The sequence below is a fragment of the Gymnodraco acuticeps genome, unplaced genomic scaffold, assembly GCF_902827175.1.
Source record: "Gymnodraco acuticeps unplaced genomic scaffold, fGymAcu1.1, whole genome shotgun sequence".
Lineage (NCBI taxonomy): Eukaryota > Metazoa > Chordata > Actinopteri > Perciformes > Bathydraconidae > Gymnodraco > Gymnodraco acuticeps.
In genome coordinates, this window is record NW_022990271.1 from 4,770,640 (window position 1) to 4,791,792 (window position 21,153).

Here is a 21,153-nt window from a genome sequence, read left to right on the forward strand (position 1 = left end):
TCAGTCGCATTGCAAAGGAAATGCGCCGCAAGTTCGTCTCTAATGAGAAAGAAATTGATTCAAAGGTATCAATCACAATTGATGAAAGTACCGTTCACGGCAGTCCCTATCTAATAATTTACGTAAGATCGATGTGATGTCAGTGGTGTTAGGGAAATTATTGACCTAGACTCCTAGATATGACGTACAGGAGCAACCCTGACGTCTGTTTATCTCCTTTAAGGACGTAGGCTGCTTCAGCCATAATGTTATTGTTCCCATTCTGTGACCGGTCAACACTAGGTCACAGATGGTCTGTTGTTGTGGGTGCACTGGGACACTTCCTTCTATGTTGTTTGTGGACTCCAAGGTATGACATCTTCGAGGCCATAAGTGACGGACGCAAGTGACTCAGTGTGCCCAACTGTTTAAACTATCTTATCAAAATATGTTGATTACTCTCTGTGAAACCAGTTAAATGGGCTAACGAGAGAGAGGCGCTCCAGAATTGACGTGGCAATCCACCCGTGCAGTCAGACCGTGACTGCTGTGACTTGTGATGTGAATCTCTCCGGCCGTAACTCCAAATAAATCATCAGTGTTTGACATCGAAGCTCCTGCTCTACCGTGTCTCCTTCCTGAGTCGGTGACTCCCACTGCATTGCTACACAGAAGTTTCCCTTACAAGTGGTAAGGGGGATGTAAATAATTTTTTTCTGGATATAGTGGAACTTACAGATGCTGAATCAATCAATCAATGTTTATTTATATAGCCCAATATCACAAATGTTACATTTGTCTCAGTGGACTTCACAGTTTGTACAGAATATCAGTATGACAATACGACACCCTCTGTCCTTGGACCCTCACATCGTACAAGGAAAAACTTCCAGAGAAAAACCCCACAGTTTAAAGGGGGAAATGGGAGAAACCTCAGGGAGAGCAACGGAGGAGGGATCCCTCTCCCAGGACGGACAGACGTGCAATAGATGTTGTGTGTAAATCGAAGAGATAATACATTTACACCAAATGTTTGGAAATGCATGTGTCTATAATAGGAAGATGAATCCACGAGGATGTCAACAAATCCTGTGGGAGCCATCAGGGAAGTAGTATGATGAGTCAGGCAGGACCACAGTGATAGGTTCAGCCACGACTTGAAGTCCAGGACTCAAATCCAGAACTCAGGATAGAGAAACCAGGACACAGGATCCAGGACTCCGGATCCAGGACACATGATTCAGGATCCAGGACACATGACCGCAGCAACAGGATCAGCCACGACTCAGGATCCCGGCGTAAATAGACACCAAAAATAAATGTTGGGGAAGCTGGGTTTTTCGGAACATGAGAGTACACAGGTACAGACAGACAGAAGGAAGAAGTAAGGTGTCCCCCGACAGTCTAAGCCAGGGATGGGCAACTTTGATGGTGGTGGGGGCCACATAATTGATGTACTGGCCACCAGGGGGCTGCAGATTCACTTGGAACACACACACACACACACAAATTCCATGTATTGTATGTAATTATTAACAAATATACTAAGACCGACATCTTCATTAACATTTTACAATCTTTCAGGGAACATGAACAAATATCAGTTCACAGAAATGTTATTTAATTTTGGCATGTTTGTATTGAACAGGTTATTTAACAGTAATAATAATAATAATAATGCATTACATTTTTTATTAGAGCGCTTTTACAGGTGCTCAAAGCGCTTTACAAGTACACATTACACATATTAGACATGTAAGAGTCATTACTGCGGACATTATCCACAGGAGCAAATGCGGGTAAAGTGTCTTGCCCAAGGACACAACGGCCTGACGCAGTGGCGGCCGAGGCGGGATTCGAACTGGAGTTCACCAACGCCCCTTGATCTGATGACCACCATTGCGCCAAAACCACCCCCAACAGTGGAATAAAACTATTTTAAACTATTGGAAAGCACGCAAAATGTGTGTGCATTGAGATCAACCATTAAGATGACATAAACATGAAGTCATGAACACTAACCCAAACATTAGTTGTCTAACTTGAACCTAAGACACTTGTAGTCTGTCTCTGCATTCCCCTTTTTCCACAATAAGGGATAGGGTGAGGGAAAAAAGTAGGAACTAAGATGTATGTGCCACATCTATACCATGAGCACATTTCTCCTAAAAGTTGTTTTTTTGGCACTGACACCAATCAACAGTTGTGCGTCGACTCGGCAGGGATCAAGGCACGTACAGTGGGGCAAAAAAGTATTTAGTCACCAATTGTGCAAGTTCTCCCACTTAAAAAGATGAGAGAGGCCTGCAATTTTCATCCTAGGTACACTTCAACTATGAGAGAAAGAATGGGGGAAAAGAATCCAGGAAATCACATTGTAGGATTTTTAATGAATTAATTGATAAATTCCTCGGTAAAATAAGTATTTGGTCACCTACAAACAAACAAGATTTCTGACTCTCACAGACCTGTAACTTCTTCTTTAAGAGCCTCCTCTGTCTTCCACTTGTTAACTGTATTAATGGCACCTGTTTGAACTCGTTATCAGTATAAAAGACACCTGTCCACAACCTCAAACAGTCACACTCCAAACTCCACTATGGCCAAGACCAAAGAGCTGTCAAAGGACACCAGAAACTAAATTGTAGACCTGCACCAGGCTGGGAAGACTGAATCTGCAATAGGTAAGCAGCTTGGTGTGAAGAAATCAACTGTGGGAGCAATTATTAGAAAATGGAAGACATACAAGACCACTGATAATCTCCCTCGATCTGGGGCTCCACGCAAGATCTCACCCCATGGGGTCAAAATGATCACAAGAACGGTGAGCACAAATCCCAGAACCACACGGGGGGACCTAGTGAATGACCTGCAGAGAGCTGGGACCAAAGTAACAAAGGCTACCATCAGTAACACACTACGCCGCCAGGGACTCAAATCCTGCAGTGCCAGACGTGTCCCCCTGCTTAAGCCAGTACATGTCCAGGCCCGTCTGAAGTTTGCTAGAGAGCATTTAGATGATCCAGAAGAGGATTGGGAGAATGTCATATGGTCAGATGAAACCAAAATAGAACTTTTTGGTAAAAACTCAACTAGACGTGTTTGGAGGAGAAAGAATGCTGAGTTGCATCCAAAGAACACCATACCCACTGTGAAACATGGGGGTGGAAACATCATGCTTTGGGGCTGTTTTTCTGCAAAGGGACCAGGACGACTGATCCGTGTAAAGGAAAGAATGAATGGGGCCATGTATCGTGAGATTTTGAGTGACAACCTCCTTCCATCAGCAAGGGCATTGAAGATGAAACGTGGCTGGGTCTTTCAGCATGACAATGATCCCAAACACACCGCCCGGGCAACAAAGGAGTGGCTTCGTAAGAAGCATTTCAAGGTCCTGGAGTGGCCTAGCCAGTCTCCAGATCTCAAGCCCATAGAAAATCTTTGGAGGGAGTTGAAAGTCTGTGTTGTCCAGCAACAGCCCCAAAACATCACTGCTCTAGAGGAGATCTGCATGGAGGAATGGGCCAAAATACCAGCAACAGTGTGTGAAAACCTTGTGAAGACTTACAGAAAACGTTTGACCTCTGTCATTGCCAACAAAGGGTATATAACAAAGTATTGAGATGAACTTTTGTTATTGACCAAATAAGATAAATTCTTTAAAAATCAATGTGATTTTCTGGATTTGTTTTTCTCATTTTGTCTCTCATAGTTGAGGTATACCTAGGATGAAAATTACAGGCCTCTCTCATCTTTTTAAGTGGGAGAACTTGTACAATTGGTGGCAGACTAAATACTTTTTTGCCCCACTGTATATGCCTCTCCCTGCTTCCACCGTCTACACACACACAACCAAATTATATCAATACCATGAGCTTATTGCTCCTAAAAAGTGTTTCTGGCACGGACACTAATCAACAGTTGTGCGTCGACTCGGCAGGGATCAAGGCACGTATATGCCTCTCCCTGCTTCCACCGGCAACACACACAACCAAATGACATACCATCAGTAAGGAAAAAGAGTAAGAACTAAGATGTATAGGTGAAGAGGCACAACGTGTCTACATCAATGCACTCTTATTAGATTATTTTATCTGTCTGCTCTCTGTTCCGAGAATAACCACTAAACATGGAAAAGCAGCTTTTAGTTATTATGCCCCAACAATTTACAAACTGCCTAAATCGTGCACGTCCGCCGAAACACTTCCTATTTTTAAATCCCGACTAAAAACGCACCGATTTGCAGCTGCTTTTAATTGAGCTGCCCATACTCACATACGTCCCTGCTGTGTTTATTTATTTATTTTATTTCATTACCTTTGCTTATTATGCCTGTTTTTAAATGCCTTTTTAATAATGTATTTATGCTGTATTTGTTCTTAAATGTCTTTTGCTTTTAGTCTGTAAATCACTTTGAATCGCCACGTGCTGAAAAGTGCTATATAAATAAAATTGCCTTGCCTTGCCCCTTGCCTTATCAACTATATACTTTATCAAAAAGGAAGGTTTTAAGCGTACTCTTAAAAACGGATAGGCTGTCAGCCGCCCGAACACAAACTGGAAACTGATTCCACAAAAGAGGCTCTGGCTCCCATTGTACTTTTAGAGACTCTCGGAACAACCAACAACGTGCATTTTTGGAACGCAATGCCCTAGTTGGACAGTAGGGTATAATGAGTTCTTTAAGGTAAGATGGCTCCTGCCCATTAAGGGCTTTGTAGGCGAGAAGAATTATTTTAAATTATATCCTGTGTTCTATAGGGAGCCAGTGTAAGGCAGCCAAAACTGGAGTAATGTGGTCCCTTTTCCTTGAGATACATTTTATGTGGGCGTTGAAAGATAAATCCTGATCAAATATAACACCAAGATTCCTTACAGTCTCACTGGAGGCCAAATTAATGCCATCCATAGTTAATATATCTTTAGATAGTTTGTTTCGTAGATTCTTTGAGCCGAGTACAATAACTTCAGTTTTGGCCATGTTTAACACAACAAATTTAAGGTCATCCACGTTTTTAAGTCCTTGAGGCAGTCTTGAATTGTATTTAAATGATTGGATTCATCAGGCTTGATGGATAAATATTGTTGAGTACCATCCGCATAACAATGGAAATGTACAGAATGATTCCTTATAATATTGCCTAACGGAAGCATATATAATGTGAACAAAATAGGTCCAAGCACTGAGCCCTGTGGCACTCCATGGCTCACTTTGGTTTGCATGGAAGATTCATCGTTGACACACACAAACTGAGACCGTTCAGATAGATAGGATCTAAACCAGCCTAAAGCAGTTCCCTTTATGCCAACTAAGTGCTCTAGTCTTTGCAGGGCCGCCCCTCCCTACAGGCCAATCACGCAGGTTGCATGGGGCCCCGCCTTGCGCAGGGGGCCCTGCCCAGAGGGCCTCAGCTGCTGTGCGCAGTTCTCCACTCAGTTCTCCGCGCACCCCCCGCGAGAGTGAGAGTCTGTAACCCGACACCGTTGCAATGAATCGACATCTTACCAATCACGGCTTTGATACGGCCACTAGTGCAGGTGAAGAGATGTCGGTGAAAAGACAGTTTCAGTCCGGCGCAAGCAAGAGGAAAAAAAAAAAAAAAACATGAAGAAACTACAGCATCACTCAAAGGTGGGTTATTGTATGAGTCAAATGTACAACTTGCGAATGTTGTATAAGTCAAATTGCCAATTGCCATATTAAAACATCAGCTGCAATTCACGACATGAAGAAGGCCGTCTCTGCATAGCATATAGGCTATGGAGATGCAGTTATTTCCAGCATTCTTTATTTACCATTCATTCAAGTATGTTATGCCTTTTATCTGCTAATGTACAGGAGGAAGAGTGATAAACTGTCTGTCTAGTTGGCTTACATAACAGTTAAAGTTTACAGCCTAAAAAACATGGAGCATTTTTTCCCCTTTTATTAATTTGTATGTCAATTTGCACATTTCATGGTGATGCTCAACCTCTCCCCTTAACTCCTAACAGTCATCATCATGTCAACCACAACACAGAGAAATACTGATAGAAATGTGTGTGTAGTTGTTGATACATTGCTGACAGAGGGAACTACATTTGAATACAGATTTAAGAAATATCAGTTTTTGAGCATGTCATAAGCATGTTTTGTCTTGACTATACAACTATATTATAATAAAATAATATAGTATTTATATTATTGAATTGATTATGATTATTATTATTAGTAGAAGTAGTTTATTTGCATTAATTATATTTTAATCTTTTTGAGGCTAGTATTTGGCAGGAAATGCAGACGTATTCACCTGTAAACGCATATTGAACGACATGCACATTTACCATTTACCTCACTGTATAAAAAAGTAACTGTGTTGATAATAATAATAAACAGGAATTATATTTGCAAAGTAGCCTACTTTGTTTCCAAAAAAAAAAGTTCACTCCTGTCGGTTGGGGGAGGGCTCATCTCACAATGTCGCTTGGGGCCCCAAGTTGGCCAGGGGCGGCCCTGAGTCTTTGCAATAGGATATCATGGTCGATAGTATCAAATGCAGCACTGAGATCGAGCAAAACAAGAATAGAGACAAGTCCTTTGTCTTAGGCTATGAGAAGGTCATTTGTGACTTTAACCAGAGCTGTCTCTGTGCTATGGTGTGTTCTAAAGCCAGACTGAAAATCTTCAAATAAATCATTGTTTTTTAAGCAGTGTTGTGCTAGTTACTGAAAACCAGTAACTAGTTACCATTACTAGTTACTTCATGTCAAAAGTAACTCAGTTACTTTACTAGTTACTTAAACCCAAAAGTAATGCGTTACTGTGAAAAGTAACGTTTTCGTTATTTGAAAAAAGGGCTCCCATTAATGCCCTTATAGCCTTCATTTCAGTACTGTTATTGCATTGGAGAATAATACAATCTGTTGATCAACTTGACATGCATTATATGCAATCTGGATTGCATCGATATTAGCTGGCTTTCCATTTTTGTATATTCTTTCTCCAGGTAGTTGTAAAAAGTGTTCCGTCCCATATGCCGTGTGCCGCCCGGACATGCTATCATGCTAACTAGCTCCCTGAAAGCGGGTGACTCCACTGTAGCAATAGCCTGCATGTGTACAACATACCGTGCAATGGCTTTATCGACTTTTCCCTGGCTAGCAGTCCTTTGGTTAAAATCCAGCCGCTGCTGCTTAGGTGGAGGTGGAGTGGCGTCGGCTGAGTCTCTGTGGTCTTAGCTACTAGCTTCGTCCCAGCATGTTGTTTTTGCAGATGTTTTAAGAGATTTGAATGACTGGTTTGGGCAGTAGATAGGATCTTTGACCCGCCAAGACACAACTTACATTTAACTAAAACGTTCTTTTCTTTGTGCTCGACAAAAGTGAAATAGTGAGAATATCTCCAGGTGGAGAAACTAGACTTGAGCTCCGCCGCCGCCATGATAGTCTTGTTAGTAAACAACACAAACACGCCCACAGCGCGTCTCCGCATGTGACACAGGAAGTATCTAAGTACATTTACTCAAGTACTGTACTTAAGTACAGTTCTCATCTCTGTTCGCCTGGCTGTTGACTATATAAAAAAACTAACGCAGTAACGGAGTAACGCACCATGTAGTAACGGTAACTGCGTTACTGAATTTAAAAAGTCATGCGCTAGAGTACTAGTTACTGCCAAAAATAACGGCGTTAAGTAACTTGTAACGCGTTACTCTCAACACTGTTTTTAAGTAATCACACAACTGTTTTGCGACGACTTTTTCAAGAATCTTTGAGAGGAACGGAATATTAGAAGGTTGGCTAAAAACTCTGGATCGAGGTTGTGCTTTTTAAGAAGAGGTTTTATCACTGCTACTAAAACCTTGGTTAAGCTAATAGGGAAATAACCAATTGTATCTCAACATTACATTTGACTTCCCTCAAAGGTATTCCAGCAAGACAGTTCATCCACACCGTCTCTTCCCAAATATAATATCCCTGTGTCGATCCAATTACTTTAATCATTTTGACACTGCTTTGCAGTAAGCATACTATCTGGCTCATGAAAAACATTTTCATTTTGCAGTTCATGCATCGTTTAGGAGATATTAATCACTCATTGCTTTAAAACAAAGAAAAGAAAAAGACACATTTTAACAATTAAGTCTATTTATCACAAGGTTTATTCAACATGATTACATTCCTCGTGGAGTTTTGAAGTTCATTCCAATAGTTGGCTGAGTGACTTGAAGGTTGGAGAGGCCACCGAAATCCTGCAAAAGGAAGAAAAAGACATTTATGATTTGGGAATATATATACATCACCACAGGGTTATTTATATGACAAACACTTTATAATAAGGGAACACAACATATACTTAATTAATGCATGACTCATGCGGACTATTTGAATGGCTCACACTTAATAACTTGCCTTTAAAAAGGTTATATTAGTGTGCAGTTACTTCTTCAGTAACTGCTATTTATATCATATTTTACATTAAAAATCCTGTTGATAAAGAACCCTTGAGACAGTTGATCTAAAAGCTGTCTGCAGCATCCACAGAGTGAAGACCTTCATAAGACATGTGTGCAGATTTAATTTTGCAATCTTGTTAAAAAGATTCTTAGCACAGTGATGTTCTCAGTTGGCAGGGAAAGCTTCAATTCTTTAAACACAGGTGCAGCTTTTAGCGATTCATTTCTTTGTTTATGTGTAGTATTTATGGCGGCTTAATGCCCAACCTTAAACACCTATCAGTAACGTAATAAGTTACACCTGTTCTAGTCGCCTATTCTTTCATGAGGGTTTTGCCCCTTTTTTTTTATTTCTACAAATGTATATGTGTTTTTATCTGAATGAAGTCATCTTTCTTTATTTACAAGCTCAATACATAACTTGATTTGGTTTTAAAAGTCAAAATCTCTCTGGAATTTTAACAACAGCGAGAATCTGCAGAACAAAAAGTTCTACCCGTCACGAAGAAAGCAGAACGATATGTTTCACACTTACCAGCATCTTGAGCATGTCCTTTGTGTCAGGATCCACCTCGATGAGCTCGTGGTCCAGAGCAGAAAACTAAAGGGCCGAATTAAAAAACAAATTAGCCACCAAATTGTGTCTTGTTTAACATGTTCAATTCAAGTTTTTGCAGTTTACATGAAGTTAAAAAAAGTGTTTAGACTGTCAGTAATACCAATCATTATCAATCGAACCACTTACAAAACCTGTACGATTTTTGCGAGTTTTCAAAACAAAAACATTTTTATGTCCTATGAGCCTAGGGGTGGGCGTTAACTGGAATGTACTTGATGTGGTACAGCTTGTTTACAGGGGATCGCCCACTCCTGCAGGAAACACTCAGAAACCAAAAGAGACGGGGTCACAGACCTCTGGGACGTAGTTGTCTCTCCTCTCTCTCTCCTCCTCCTGCAGCTTGATGGAGATTCCTCTGACTGGACCGCGCTGGATGCGTTTCATCAGGTGAGTCACATACCTGAGAGACAGACAGGGGGTTATTATTATACTGATGGGAGAAACAACAGAAGACATTCATATTTAATGTCATAAAATTCACCCTATCAAGTTAAAATATTAAATATAAGTTGTCTATAGATTACAACATGCCATTCTTTCCACTGTTTCATGTAAGTGTTACTTGATTAATTGCTTAGTTAAAACATATGGAAGAGAAAACTATCTGGCAATAATCAGGTTATCAATTAAACATATTTTAAAATGACCCTGCAATTTAAAAAAAACTGATGAAGGTATTATGTTTGTTAACCTAAGCGATTGGGCAACTGCTCTCAAATTCACAATAAAATATTGTGAGTCACATTCTCTAAGACAAATAATATAATGGGAAAATGTTCAATGAGACACCACAATGGCCAACCCAGCATTCTGTAGCATCAATATAAATCATAGGAAATCAATCAACTCGGCAACAATCACATTGTGGCGTACCACAGTTTGAGTAGAGCAAAATCCCCAAATTTGATTAATTTAACTAAAGTGCTTTGCATTAAAAACCTAATAAGCATGAGCACTAGGGCTGCACGATATTGAAAAAAACTGACATTGCGGTTTTTTGTTCGTCTGCGATATATATTGCGTTTTTTTTTAACCTGTTAAGCCCCAAGGTCCCGACGGGTACTTTACTTTTTTTTTCACGACACTGTCTCAGGGGATCTTAATATTTAAGAACCTATTAATGTGTTATACCAGATTAACGGAAATAATCTCAGCTAACTGACGATATAAACCATTTTTACCAAAACAAAACACAAGTCTCATAAGCGAAAAATGCTAACGGACTTTGGCACAGAACTCAAGATAAAAGTACCCTTATTACTTATCGTAGCTACACATACAAGATATCCGATTAAAGCTGAGGTTCCACAGATTATTTTGGTATATAGTATCATCACTGAGTGATCCGAACTCGCGACAGGGGAAGCAAACACAGACATCACAACACGTGAACGGCTGAATCGGTTAATCCATAGGTTTTTAACGTCTCTGTATAAAAAAATGATTTCATTTATAATCCATAATTCCATTTTTATGTAAAAATCGCAGAGCAAAAGTTAGCTGCTAATGGTAGCCACCAGAGTGGCTGCTGCTTCCGGTCTTGGCTATGCAGCAGTCTAATGGCACGTTTCCACTGCAGGCCTCGCTCGGTTTGGTTAGGCCTTTTTAGGCCCGGCTCACTTTAATGCTGCGCTTCCATTACAGTTTAGGAACTGGGGTAGTATATAGTAACGCAGTGTAGGCGGAGCCGTGACGTAATCTTCAATGAGCGCCCCAAAAAACAACACAGCCGTTAGCTCTTAGCACTCAGAGCTCACAGCTCTTCATATCTGTTCAGAAACTAGACAAAAGTTAAAGTACAAACCACAGACTGCCTGTGTCATGGCGAATACAGTCGCTGGTTTATTTATGTCTGTATAGGCCGTTGTTGTGAGTGTGGACGGTCGGATCATATATAACGTTAGCTTAGCCAAGCTCCATTTAGAAAGCACGCATTTTAAAAAGGGTTTTTCGCCTGCCTGTCTGCAGACTTGTCAAAGCATTAATTCATGGTTTTTACTAATCGGTATCAGTATGTTGTTACTTCGGCATCATTTTGAAACGTGTATTACAATTAAATCACGGTCAAATATGTTCATCTTGTTGTAGTTGTAGCCCCCTTGCCAGCGATTCTCTCTCTAGTTTAGCATACTCAGCCCGACTCAGCCTGGTTGTTCCTGGCCCTAGAACCACGATTTCGTCGGGCCAGAAAAAAGGTGAAAAAGTAGCCCCGGGCCAAAACTAGGCCAAGTGGAAACGCAACCAAAAACGGGCTCCGCACGGCTCCGCACGGCTCGGCACGCTTAAAGCGAGCTACCCGCTGCAGTGGAAACGCGCCATAACCCACACACATTACCAAATAAGGAGTGAGAGTGACGCGTAGCCAAAACCGGAAGCTGCATACACTCTGGTGGCTACCATTAGCAGCTAACTTTTGTGCTCCGATTTTTACATAAAAATGGAATTATGGATTATAAACAATTGCTTCAAAGCCACAGATACATTATTAACCTATGGATTAACCGATTCAGCCGCGTTTCTCGTTTTAATGCCATTGAACACGTCTTTTGATCAGATTGACAGCTACGGTGAGACAATCTCCCGTAAAAGCTCTGTAAAAGGTACGTGTTGTGATGTCTGTGTTTGCTTCCCCTGTCACGAGATCGGATCGCTTAGATACTATACTTAATCTGTGGAGTCTCAGCTTTAATCAGATATATTGTATGTGCAGTTTCGATAAGTAATAAGTGTATCTTTATTTTGAATTCTGTGCTAAAGTGCGTTAGCATTTTTTTTTTTTTAAATGAATAAAACCGCACGTCCCTGCGGTGTGAATATCGCGAATGCGCATATCGCGGTTATCGCCATGACACGGTATATCGTTCAGCCCTAATGAGCACAACTGACATCCAGCTGTCTCAAAAAAGTAAACGAAATGAAGGGTACTACAGTCTGCTCAATACAAAGGTGGGAGCTACAAAAACACTTTTAATCAAAACATAAACAACTGCAATACAATAATCCGATAGGGCATGTGAGACAGCGACCCTTTAGCGGCAGGATTTCCAGGGAAAGAATCGAGAATGGGAGAAGGTATAGTTGCAAACCATCGTGACTTTATTTAGCAAACACCACAAGAGAACAGCCAGCCAGCATGTAGGTGTTCACCCCTACCCTCCGACTGAAGACTGGCTCTTTTATAGAGGATCTTATTGGGAGAAACCAGTCAAAGGTAATTTATAATAAATACAAATGTCATCATAATGGTTATAACGAATATCTATAATATTATGTGCAGGCATGATTAGTGGTTTATAGACATCTGTTACATTTCAGCCAAAACCCACATTATAACCGACCATAATAAATAAAAATACATTCCCAACTAAAACAGAAACCCCTACGCCCATCTCGCCACTTGGTTCGTCCGGAACCTTCTTTGGCCAGTGTTTGTTTCCCCGAGGACCTTTTGGCCGAACACACTGGAGTGGACACAGGACGAAACAGCATGGGTACGTGATGGACGTAAACTTTACACAGTGTTCACTTCTCAATTAATGCAACTTAACGTCATGATATATTAGTGCTGTCGACGTCGACTTCAAAATATCGTCGACGACATATTTCCGCGTCGACGCGTCGCTACACACACGTGGGTCACCCAAAGCAACAAGCAGTTCGCAATCGCACTTCAAACACAATGGAGACTGAAACGGCTACCACCTCCTCCTCACAGGATTGCGCACGAAGCCCCCAAACGAAAACATCTCGCCCTAGGTCTTCAAAAGCATGGGAATATTTTAAAGTTAGTCCAAAACGCAAAGATATTTATATATTTATATCTCACTGAGACTGCTGCATAGCCTAGCAGAAGCAGCAGCTAGCTGTGGTGGCAACCATTAGCAGCTAGCATTTGCTCTCCGATTTTTTACATAAAATGGAATTATGGATTATAAATTCAATCATTTTTTTATACATAGTCGTTAAAAACCTATGGATTAACCGATTCAGCCGCGTTTTTTCTCATTTTAATGCCATTGAACACGTCTTTTGATCAGATTGACAGCTACGGTGGTGAGACGATCTCCCTAGAAGCTCTGTGAAGGTACGTGTTGTGATGACTGTATTTGCTTCCCCTGTCGCGAGTCCGGATCACTCAGTGATGATACTATATACCTACATAATCTGTGGAGTCTCAGCTTTAATCGGATATATTGTATGTGCAGCTACGATAAGTAATAAGGGTACTTTTTATCTTGAGTTCTGTGCCAATGTCCGTTAGCATTTTTCGCTCAGGGGTCATTTAGATGCTTCTTATGAGACTTGTGTTTTGTTTTGGTAAACATGGTTTGTATCGTCAATTAGCTGAGATTATCTCCGTTAATCTGGTATAACACATTAATAGGTTCTTAAATATTAAGATCCCCTGAGACACAGTATCGTGAAAAAAAATTTTTTTACATTACGTTTTTTTTACATTACGTTTTTTATGAATTGAACAACAGAAAAATAATCGTTAGATTAGTCGACTAATCGATCAAATAATCGCCCGATTAATCGTTTTCAAAATAATTGTTTCCCCCCAGCACTATGATATATACACGCCAATACATATTTCATTTCAAACCTTTATTTAGACAGATAAATCCCATTGAGATCATTGATCTCTTTTTCAAGGGAGACCTGCTCAAGTAGTTCCACATGAAACATAAAAACATAAATAGAACAACAAAAGGACATCATACAGCATCATTTACATAATGATCCACATAAACAGGTACCAATAGCTTCCGATTGAGTAGCATCCAACCGAGCTTTAAAAACATTTAGTGGCACCAGATGTTCAGTTTCCATTTAATTTGCAGACTATTCCAAGACAGAGGAGCTGCGCATCTAAAAGCTGTCTTCCCTAAGACAGTCCTAGCAGTTAGCACATTTAATAAAACCACAGCATTCGATCTCAGGCAGTAGCCAATTACAATTTTCCGTGAGATCAGGGAGCCCCCCCTCCCAATTATTATTTCTATTATTATTATTGTTGCTATATATAGAAATTGTATTTATTGGGATAAACCCCTTGAGATGCACCATCTCGTTTTCAAGGGGGTCCCAATGCAGGGGTATTCAATTGCATTTCAAAGAGGTCCAGTAAGAGCAAATGTCATTAAATGCTCTGTTTTCGCGGTCTACCTTTCTCTTTTTTGAGCACGCCATTTTAAATTACTCCGACGGTTTCTCTCTTATCTGTGTGTTTTAATCTATCGTGCTGACTCACTGACTGCACCGATTTGATTGGCTGAGTAGCGTCACCTCCTTAAAACAAACAACAACTTTTTAAAACCTTTTTATCTTTATGTTTTAAACATTTTCAACATCGTTGATAAATCCTTATATGCTCCCGGCAACACACTGAACGTCAACTTTGCCTCCTTATTACACTCACCCCTACTTTAGTGGGAACAATGAGTCTGCGTCTTTGATGTGCACAGGCGGATGATGCAATGTAGACTAGTGTTGTCACGATACCAACATTTTGGTTTCGATACCAAGTCAAGAATTGCGATTCCGATTATTTTTCGATACTTTTCTTAAAAAAAGGGAAACAGTCTTAAATGTAATTATTGTGCTTTATTTCACACCATAACCATAACACAAACTTTTAAACAATGAGAACAATAAACAAAATAAATGACAATAATTCGTATTAAATCAAATTAAGCATCATCTCAAACAACTTTTTTGTTTTATAAAATATAATTTTTTAATATTTTATTAACATGTAATAGTACAGTAATATAAATAATTATTGACAAAATGTATATTGCAGATGTTAGCCATATTGGTAAGTTAGCTAAAAAGATAGCCATATTAGACAGTTATCATTGCCATTAATTGCCTCGTTTGTCACAAAATAAATTACACTGGTTTGACTTAGATTTGAGGGCATGTGCATGTTATCATGCATGTTATCTATCACATTCGCTAACCTGTCTGTCTTTAAATTCTTTAAACAGCTCTGGATTCCGGTCGGCGGGTGCTTAGCCAAGTTTGATGTGTTGGCTCCCTTGGTTTGCAGGGATCTAAAACATCTTTTACAGACAGGCCTCGTGGTGTCCGTAGGCTTGCCTTCATTGTCAGAGATATAGCTCAAATACTTCCAAATTTCGCTTATGGCGTCTTTTTTGTCAACAAGCCGAGGCGCAGTGGCAGTTGCACTCCCACTTGCAGACATGCTTCTCGTTTTCTCACATGCTCTGGCAGCTAGCGCGTGGCCGCGTGCACGAGAGAGAGGAGGGACTTAGAACGTGCTTGAGAGGGGCGGGACTGCAGGGCAAGCACGGCTGCAGTGCAGGGAGAGTGGAAGCAGAGCGCTGAACACACACGGCTCTTATTAAAACGGCGCTTTCTCACCGGAGTACTTTTCCCCGTCATTCTTAAAGTACCGATACTAATGAAACGGAGGAATCGTACCGTTTTTAACGGCAGGGTATCGCGGTACCTTTCAAGTATCGGTACACCGTGCAACACTAATGTAGACAGGAATAAACACATTTATCCGGTCAAAGATATCGGACAGATAGGCCAACATTGCAACCCAGTTCATGTCCTCCATGTGCTTGACCAGTGGGGAGTTGATTTTGGCGAGGAAGAGGAGAACTTCCTCGTGCAAATCACACAAGCTAGTGAGGACCTTGCCCCGGGACAGCCACCGGACCTCGGAGTGCAGCAGCAGCTGTGGTGGAAGTGAGTGCCCATCTCATTGCAGAGGATGGAGAAGAGACGGGCATTCATGGCGCATCAAGTTAGCTGAAGTTAACTAGTTAGGTTTCACTGTTTCTCGTTATTTTTTTCTCACGCTGCGCCTCCCCTGAAGCTCTCTGGCGCCCCCCCCGGGGAGGCACGCCTCACACTTTGAAAACCCCTCTTGGAGACAATCTAAAAAGGGACCAGCAGCTAGCAGGAGTGCATGTGTTTGTAGCATAAACTCATAAATAGCAGCACATTTAACTCACCCTGCTATCTTGTTGCGCAGAGGCTTGCTGGGGATGATGGCGATCTCCTCACACACCCTCTTGTTTGTGTGGAAGTCATTGCCCAGGCGTGTGTAGTATTTCTCGATAATGACCCTGGAAGCCTTCTTGACTGTCTTTGTCCTGACTCGCCCCTGAAGAGAAAACAGACATTTAGAGTTCATACATCTGAAAAATACAGTAATAAAGCATAGCAGATGGATATATACATTGTAGTGATCACACTGGGAATATTATTCAGCTATTTTAGAAATCAAAAAGCTCAACTCAAGTCATGTCCCAACAAAGCAAAACTATTCCCCAAAACACCTTTGGCAGGGATATATTGACTCATATAGGCAATAGGCATATCGTTTCCTCACATTACATCCCTTCAGAGGCACCGACACTCAGGGTGCACTTTTTAATAAACTCACAATGTAAGTTTAAATCCGTTAAAAGCATATTATTAGTAGTGAATATGAAGAAATTGAGAACGCTTTGTTGACTTTGACAATATAAAAATAAATCTACATCACTGCTTTCTGACCAGAAAACCATGACTCCAACTAACACAATTTTCAAGATAAATGGTATATTGAAAGAGAGATAAGAGCAGGATCATCTCCATCATACATATTAAATTATTGTAATAATTGTCCTGGATTTTGAATACACCAGTTTTTATAGCAATAATTACATATATTTCTCTAACGACAGTAAAACTCTCCTTAGAAACAAACGGCTTTCCTCCGTTACTAGTGGCAACAACGTCAAGTGGCTTTTAAAGCCCAGAGAATAACATAATCTGAACAAAAGCGGAACTTCTACTAACTCTAAATACTTCAGCACCAGTGATAGTAACCATAATATAAATAGTTGAGCATCGCTAATATTCTGGTCATGTTTACGACCGCTTGTCTGCCTGTCAGCTAGTAACTTCAGAACATTTAGCCCGTGTTTTCATATGTAATGCCTAAGAAGTGCATCCAAATCAAGCTTTTAGAAATAATAGTGCAGTATGTGTGCAAAGTGATGCTTGTAACAGCTCTAAGAGCAGACCATCGGCGAGGATTGAAGAGGATTGTGAGGGCTGCTGAGGTGAAATGCTCTCTGTGTTACCCACCATGTTGACGGACCGGTGGAAGAGAGGCTCTGGATGTTCATACAGGAAGTTTATAGTTTCAGCCCGCCGCAGAGCACCACCGCGCGGCCAATAGCGACCACTAGCGGCGGGGGTCAGCATCGAACGTACAACAAATACATATTAACACTTTTCCTTCTTACTTTGTCAATAATAGATATGAAGAAATGTCAGAATTAAAAGAAAATCTCTTGTCAAAATGCCATAATTCTTATTTTACTTAATTAAATGAACACATGCAATGCAATATATGTAATCATATCATATTTAAAAATGGGAAATGCATCAGGTCAAAGTGTTCAAGGTGATGTTTCTGTGGTTGAATGTGAACAGCCAGGCACTGAGAGTGAGGACAGAAAGAACCCACCTAGAGCTAGGAGAAAGCCAATGCACTTACAGGATTATGAGCAGGGGTGCACATAACTTTTTTGCCCTGGTTCTCAAAGGAGCACCTGGAGATGTTGCTTGGTGCTCATCCTTAAAATGAAATAAACATCAACTTTTTAGGGGGTCTTGACTTTATTTGCCAGACACAGGGCACTGAACACACATGCAGAGGTGAACACAAGACAACATTAGCATGACCAGTAATCCTACAAGCTGTCATCACTACCCTCCTGACTGTTCTCCTCACTGTCTTCCTCTCTGTCAGCCCTGGTAGCTGATGATGTAGGTCTACTACTTTCTCTCTGGTTGAGTCTGCGATTAGCTGCTTGCATCCACAAGTCAAAAGCTGGTTTTGGGTCGAAAGTCTCTGTTGTCATCTTAGACAAGTGGATGTAATCAAATAAGTATGTGAACATAACCAATAACCTACCATAGCCAATAACAAATCAATATAACTTATTTTATTTATGTTGTTCATTCATATCTTATTTTACCTTAACATTTATTTATGCATTTTTTTTTATCTCTCCAGTTTTAAAGGATATTTTTGGTTACTGTCTTATAGTATTCTTTCACACAAACATACGGGTTTTGGTTTTGAGCCGAGGGCGACACCGTACTTCCGGTATCCGCCATTTTACGCGAGGTGCAAGCAGGCCGAGGGTTTAGCCGTGTTACTTACTTGTTAGATACAATACTTTGAAGATGGTGAAGTGGTGTAGTGCTGGGACTTGTAGAAATCATCATTCGATGACAGATAGTGATGGGAAATCCAAGTTTTCTTTCTTCAAGTTCCCCAGTCACGAAAAACAGCCAGGACGGAGGGCCCAGTGGGCGAGAGCTTGCGCTCGCGTCGATGCCATCACTCACAAGCCGTGGAAACCCAAGGACACCGTGCAATATGTGTACATCTGCTCGGCACACTTCATTTCTGATAAGTTGAAGTTGTATTTCAGAACAACTACTATGTTTATGATTAATCTGATGTCCGCCCCTAGCCCGGACTGGACCAAACTACTGTTTACCTTCCTCTACAGCAGAATCATAGCATGGTAGCATAGCATCATGGTTGGTCTAGTCAGCCCCACAATTGTAGTTCCTATCTACCAATGACAATGTACATACTCCCTGCTACTTTATTGTCCATATTTCACAGAGTAAACTGAGCCACACATTAGCTATGACAAGTCATTAATGTGTGAATGTGGAGCTAAAGCGATGTCCAGACATTAACCAGTTCAAGAGGAAATACAGAGAAATTATTTTCTCGAGGTACAGGGATAGGGAAGGTGTTTGACTATGTGTTTATGTGTGAGTATGTACGTGTGCATATGTATGTGTACATATATATATGTCAGTGTATGTATGTGTGTGTGTGTGTGTGTGTGTGTGTGTGTGTGTGTGTGTGTGTGTGTGTGTGTGTATGTATGTGTATGTGTATATGTATATATATCAATCAACAGGTAAAGCAGATCAATAATGATAATGACAAGACTAATGAATAATAATGATAATTATAGCAGATCATAGATTATAAATAAATCATTTAGGGACAAGGGGGTGAGATTAAATAAGTTATACTTCTTCTCACTCCTTTTCGAACACTAGACATGGCACTGTTTATGTTGCAAATGCTGTTGTTGTAAATGTAATTTTTTGTTTTGTTTTAATTTCTCTTGCATGACTATGCACTACAACATTTGTTCTGTTTTGTAAATTATTTCTTTTACTTGTTCGAAATAAAATGTATCAATCAATCAATTATAATACTTGAGTTAGCTGTCGGGGATACTAGGATCAGGGAATGTGTACCACCTCATAGATGACATCAGGGAGGTGATATATCTGTATATATCACCTCCCTGATGACACTTATCTTACTTTAGACTAGAGGAGGCACACTGACTCCAAGTTCTCTTATCTGTTTTTCAGGGCAGCCTTCCAAGGAGCCCGGCCATCCAGATTACATCCCGACCAAATTTGCTACGCCTGGGAAACTACCAACAGCTGACAAGTGCCAGAAACTGAGAAGGTTTGCGAAAATTCATGTATATACTGATGATATGCCTGGCCTAAATCGAACACTGTAATACTGTTGTGATAGATGTGAAGTATACAATTTTACAATAACATACCAGCTGTGGGTAGGTGTTAGTTATCACCCCTGGTAGGGCTGTGCAATTAATCGTATTTTAATATAAATGATATATATAAATATAAATGTATAATTTATTTAATTTATGTTTGTATTGGTTTTTCAGTTGAATTATACGTTCAGGGTAATCAACAGTTAAAAAGATACTGTTCAAATTATTATTTGTATTTGTTTTAAAGTTCAATAAATAGATTTTTTCAAAGTCAATGAATAATCGTATTTAATAATCGTGATATCAATTATTGACCCAAATAATCGTGATTATGATTTTTGCCATAATCGCACAGCCCTAACCCCTGGTATATGTAATGTTTGTGTGTATTAGGTTCTCGAATGCTATGTCTCGTCATGGAAAGAAGATGCTTGGCAAAGAAAATGGGCCCTCAACAAAGAAGTGCAGAGTGGCTTACGCAGTCCCTGTTGGAGTGCAGGACACATCCCTTGCATCCTCCGAACCTCCACAGCATCAACCTACTCCTGATTCGCCTCAACCGTCGACCAGTTCAGTGTCTCCACCTTCCGTGCCTCAACAGATGCTCTTTGATGAGATCTCTGCACTCAGGGCGGAAAGAGATGCTGCTCTTGCTGAGAGGGACCATGCTAGGGCCACCCTCAACTCTGTCCAGCTGTCTTCGAACACTGTTGCTGACAACAATGAGAAGTGTCAGTATTACACCGGACTAACTTGGCCCATTTTTCTATCCACTTTTCAATTCTTGCTAGTTTCGATGACATGCAAAGGTACCCCATCCATCCCCTACATTGATCAGTTTTTTTATATGATAGTTAAGTTGAAACATGGCATGAAGTTTGAGTATTTGGCAGACCAGGTAGGCATCCCTCAGAGCACGCTCATAGATCATTTTTGGAAGTGGATGGATGTAGCCTTTGTGAAACTGAAGCGTGTTGTTAGTTGGCCAGAGAGGGAGCGCATATTTTCTAATATGCCACCTGCATTCAAGGCTCTGTACCCTAGACTCACTTGTATCATAGATTGTTTTGAAGTGTTCATTGAATCTCCAGGGAACCTTAAAGCTTGTGCCCAAGTCTGGTCAAATTATAAGCGTCACACCACTATGAAGTTTCTTATTGGATGTAACCCACTTGGTGCCATTTGTTTTCTGTCTGATGCCTGGGGTGGGAGGGTGAGCGATGTGGAAATAGTACATCAAAGCGGATTCTTGACTAAATGTGACCATCACCCGGGTGACCAAGTTCTAGCGGATAGGAGGTTTACGCTGAAGGAAGAGTTTGCGGGTATTGCTGGTGTAGAGCTGCTCACACCAGCATTCACTAAAGGGCAGAGTCAATTACCAGCCAAAGACCTTGAATCCTCTAGGAAATTGTCATCGGTTAGAATTCATATTGAGCGTGTGATTGGCCTAATGAAAAACCGTTTTGTTATTTTGCAAGGCACTTTGCCGATTCAACATATTAAATCTCTG

At 40.6% G+C, this 21,153-nt stretch overlaps 1 protein-coding gene across 1 annotated transcript; it reads right to left on the reverse strand.

Moving 5' to 3' along the window:
- Window positions 1–8,088: 8,088 nt before the first annotated feature.
- LOC117549287 (40S ribosomal protein S17) lies at window positions 8,089–17,202 on the reverse strand. The gene is made up of 5 exons (XM_034221057.1): window positions 17,149–17,202; window positions 16,026–16,177; window positions 9,328–9,433; window positions 8,950–9,015; window positions 8,089–8,210 (listed from the first exon to the last, which is right to left on the reverse strand). Exons 1-5 carry the CDS (start codon window positions 17,149–17,151, stop codon window positions 8,133–8,135), a joined length of 405 nt encoding a protein of 134 aa, XP_034076948.1. The 5' UTR covers window positions 17,152–17,202; the 3' UTR covers window positions 8,089–8,132.
- Window positions 17,203–21,153: the final 3,951 nt, after the last annotated feature.

Excerpts from the sequence above, each read along its gene's own strand:
- LOC117549287 (XM_034221057.1), bottom strand. Across the intron at positions 9,434-16,025 it reads CTGCGCAACAAGATAGCAGG|GTATGTGACTCACCTGATGA; the intron begins GTGAGTTAAATG and ends TCTGTCTCTCAG. Across the intron at positions 9,016-9,327 it reads GAGACAACTACGTCCCAGAG|TTTTCTGCTCTGGACCACGA; the intron begins GTCTGTGACCCC and ends TCGGCCCTTTAG.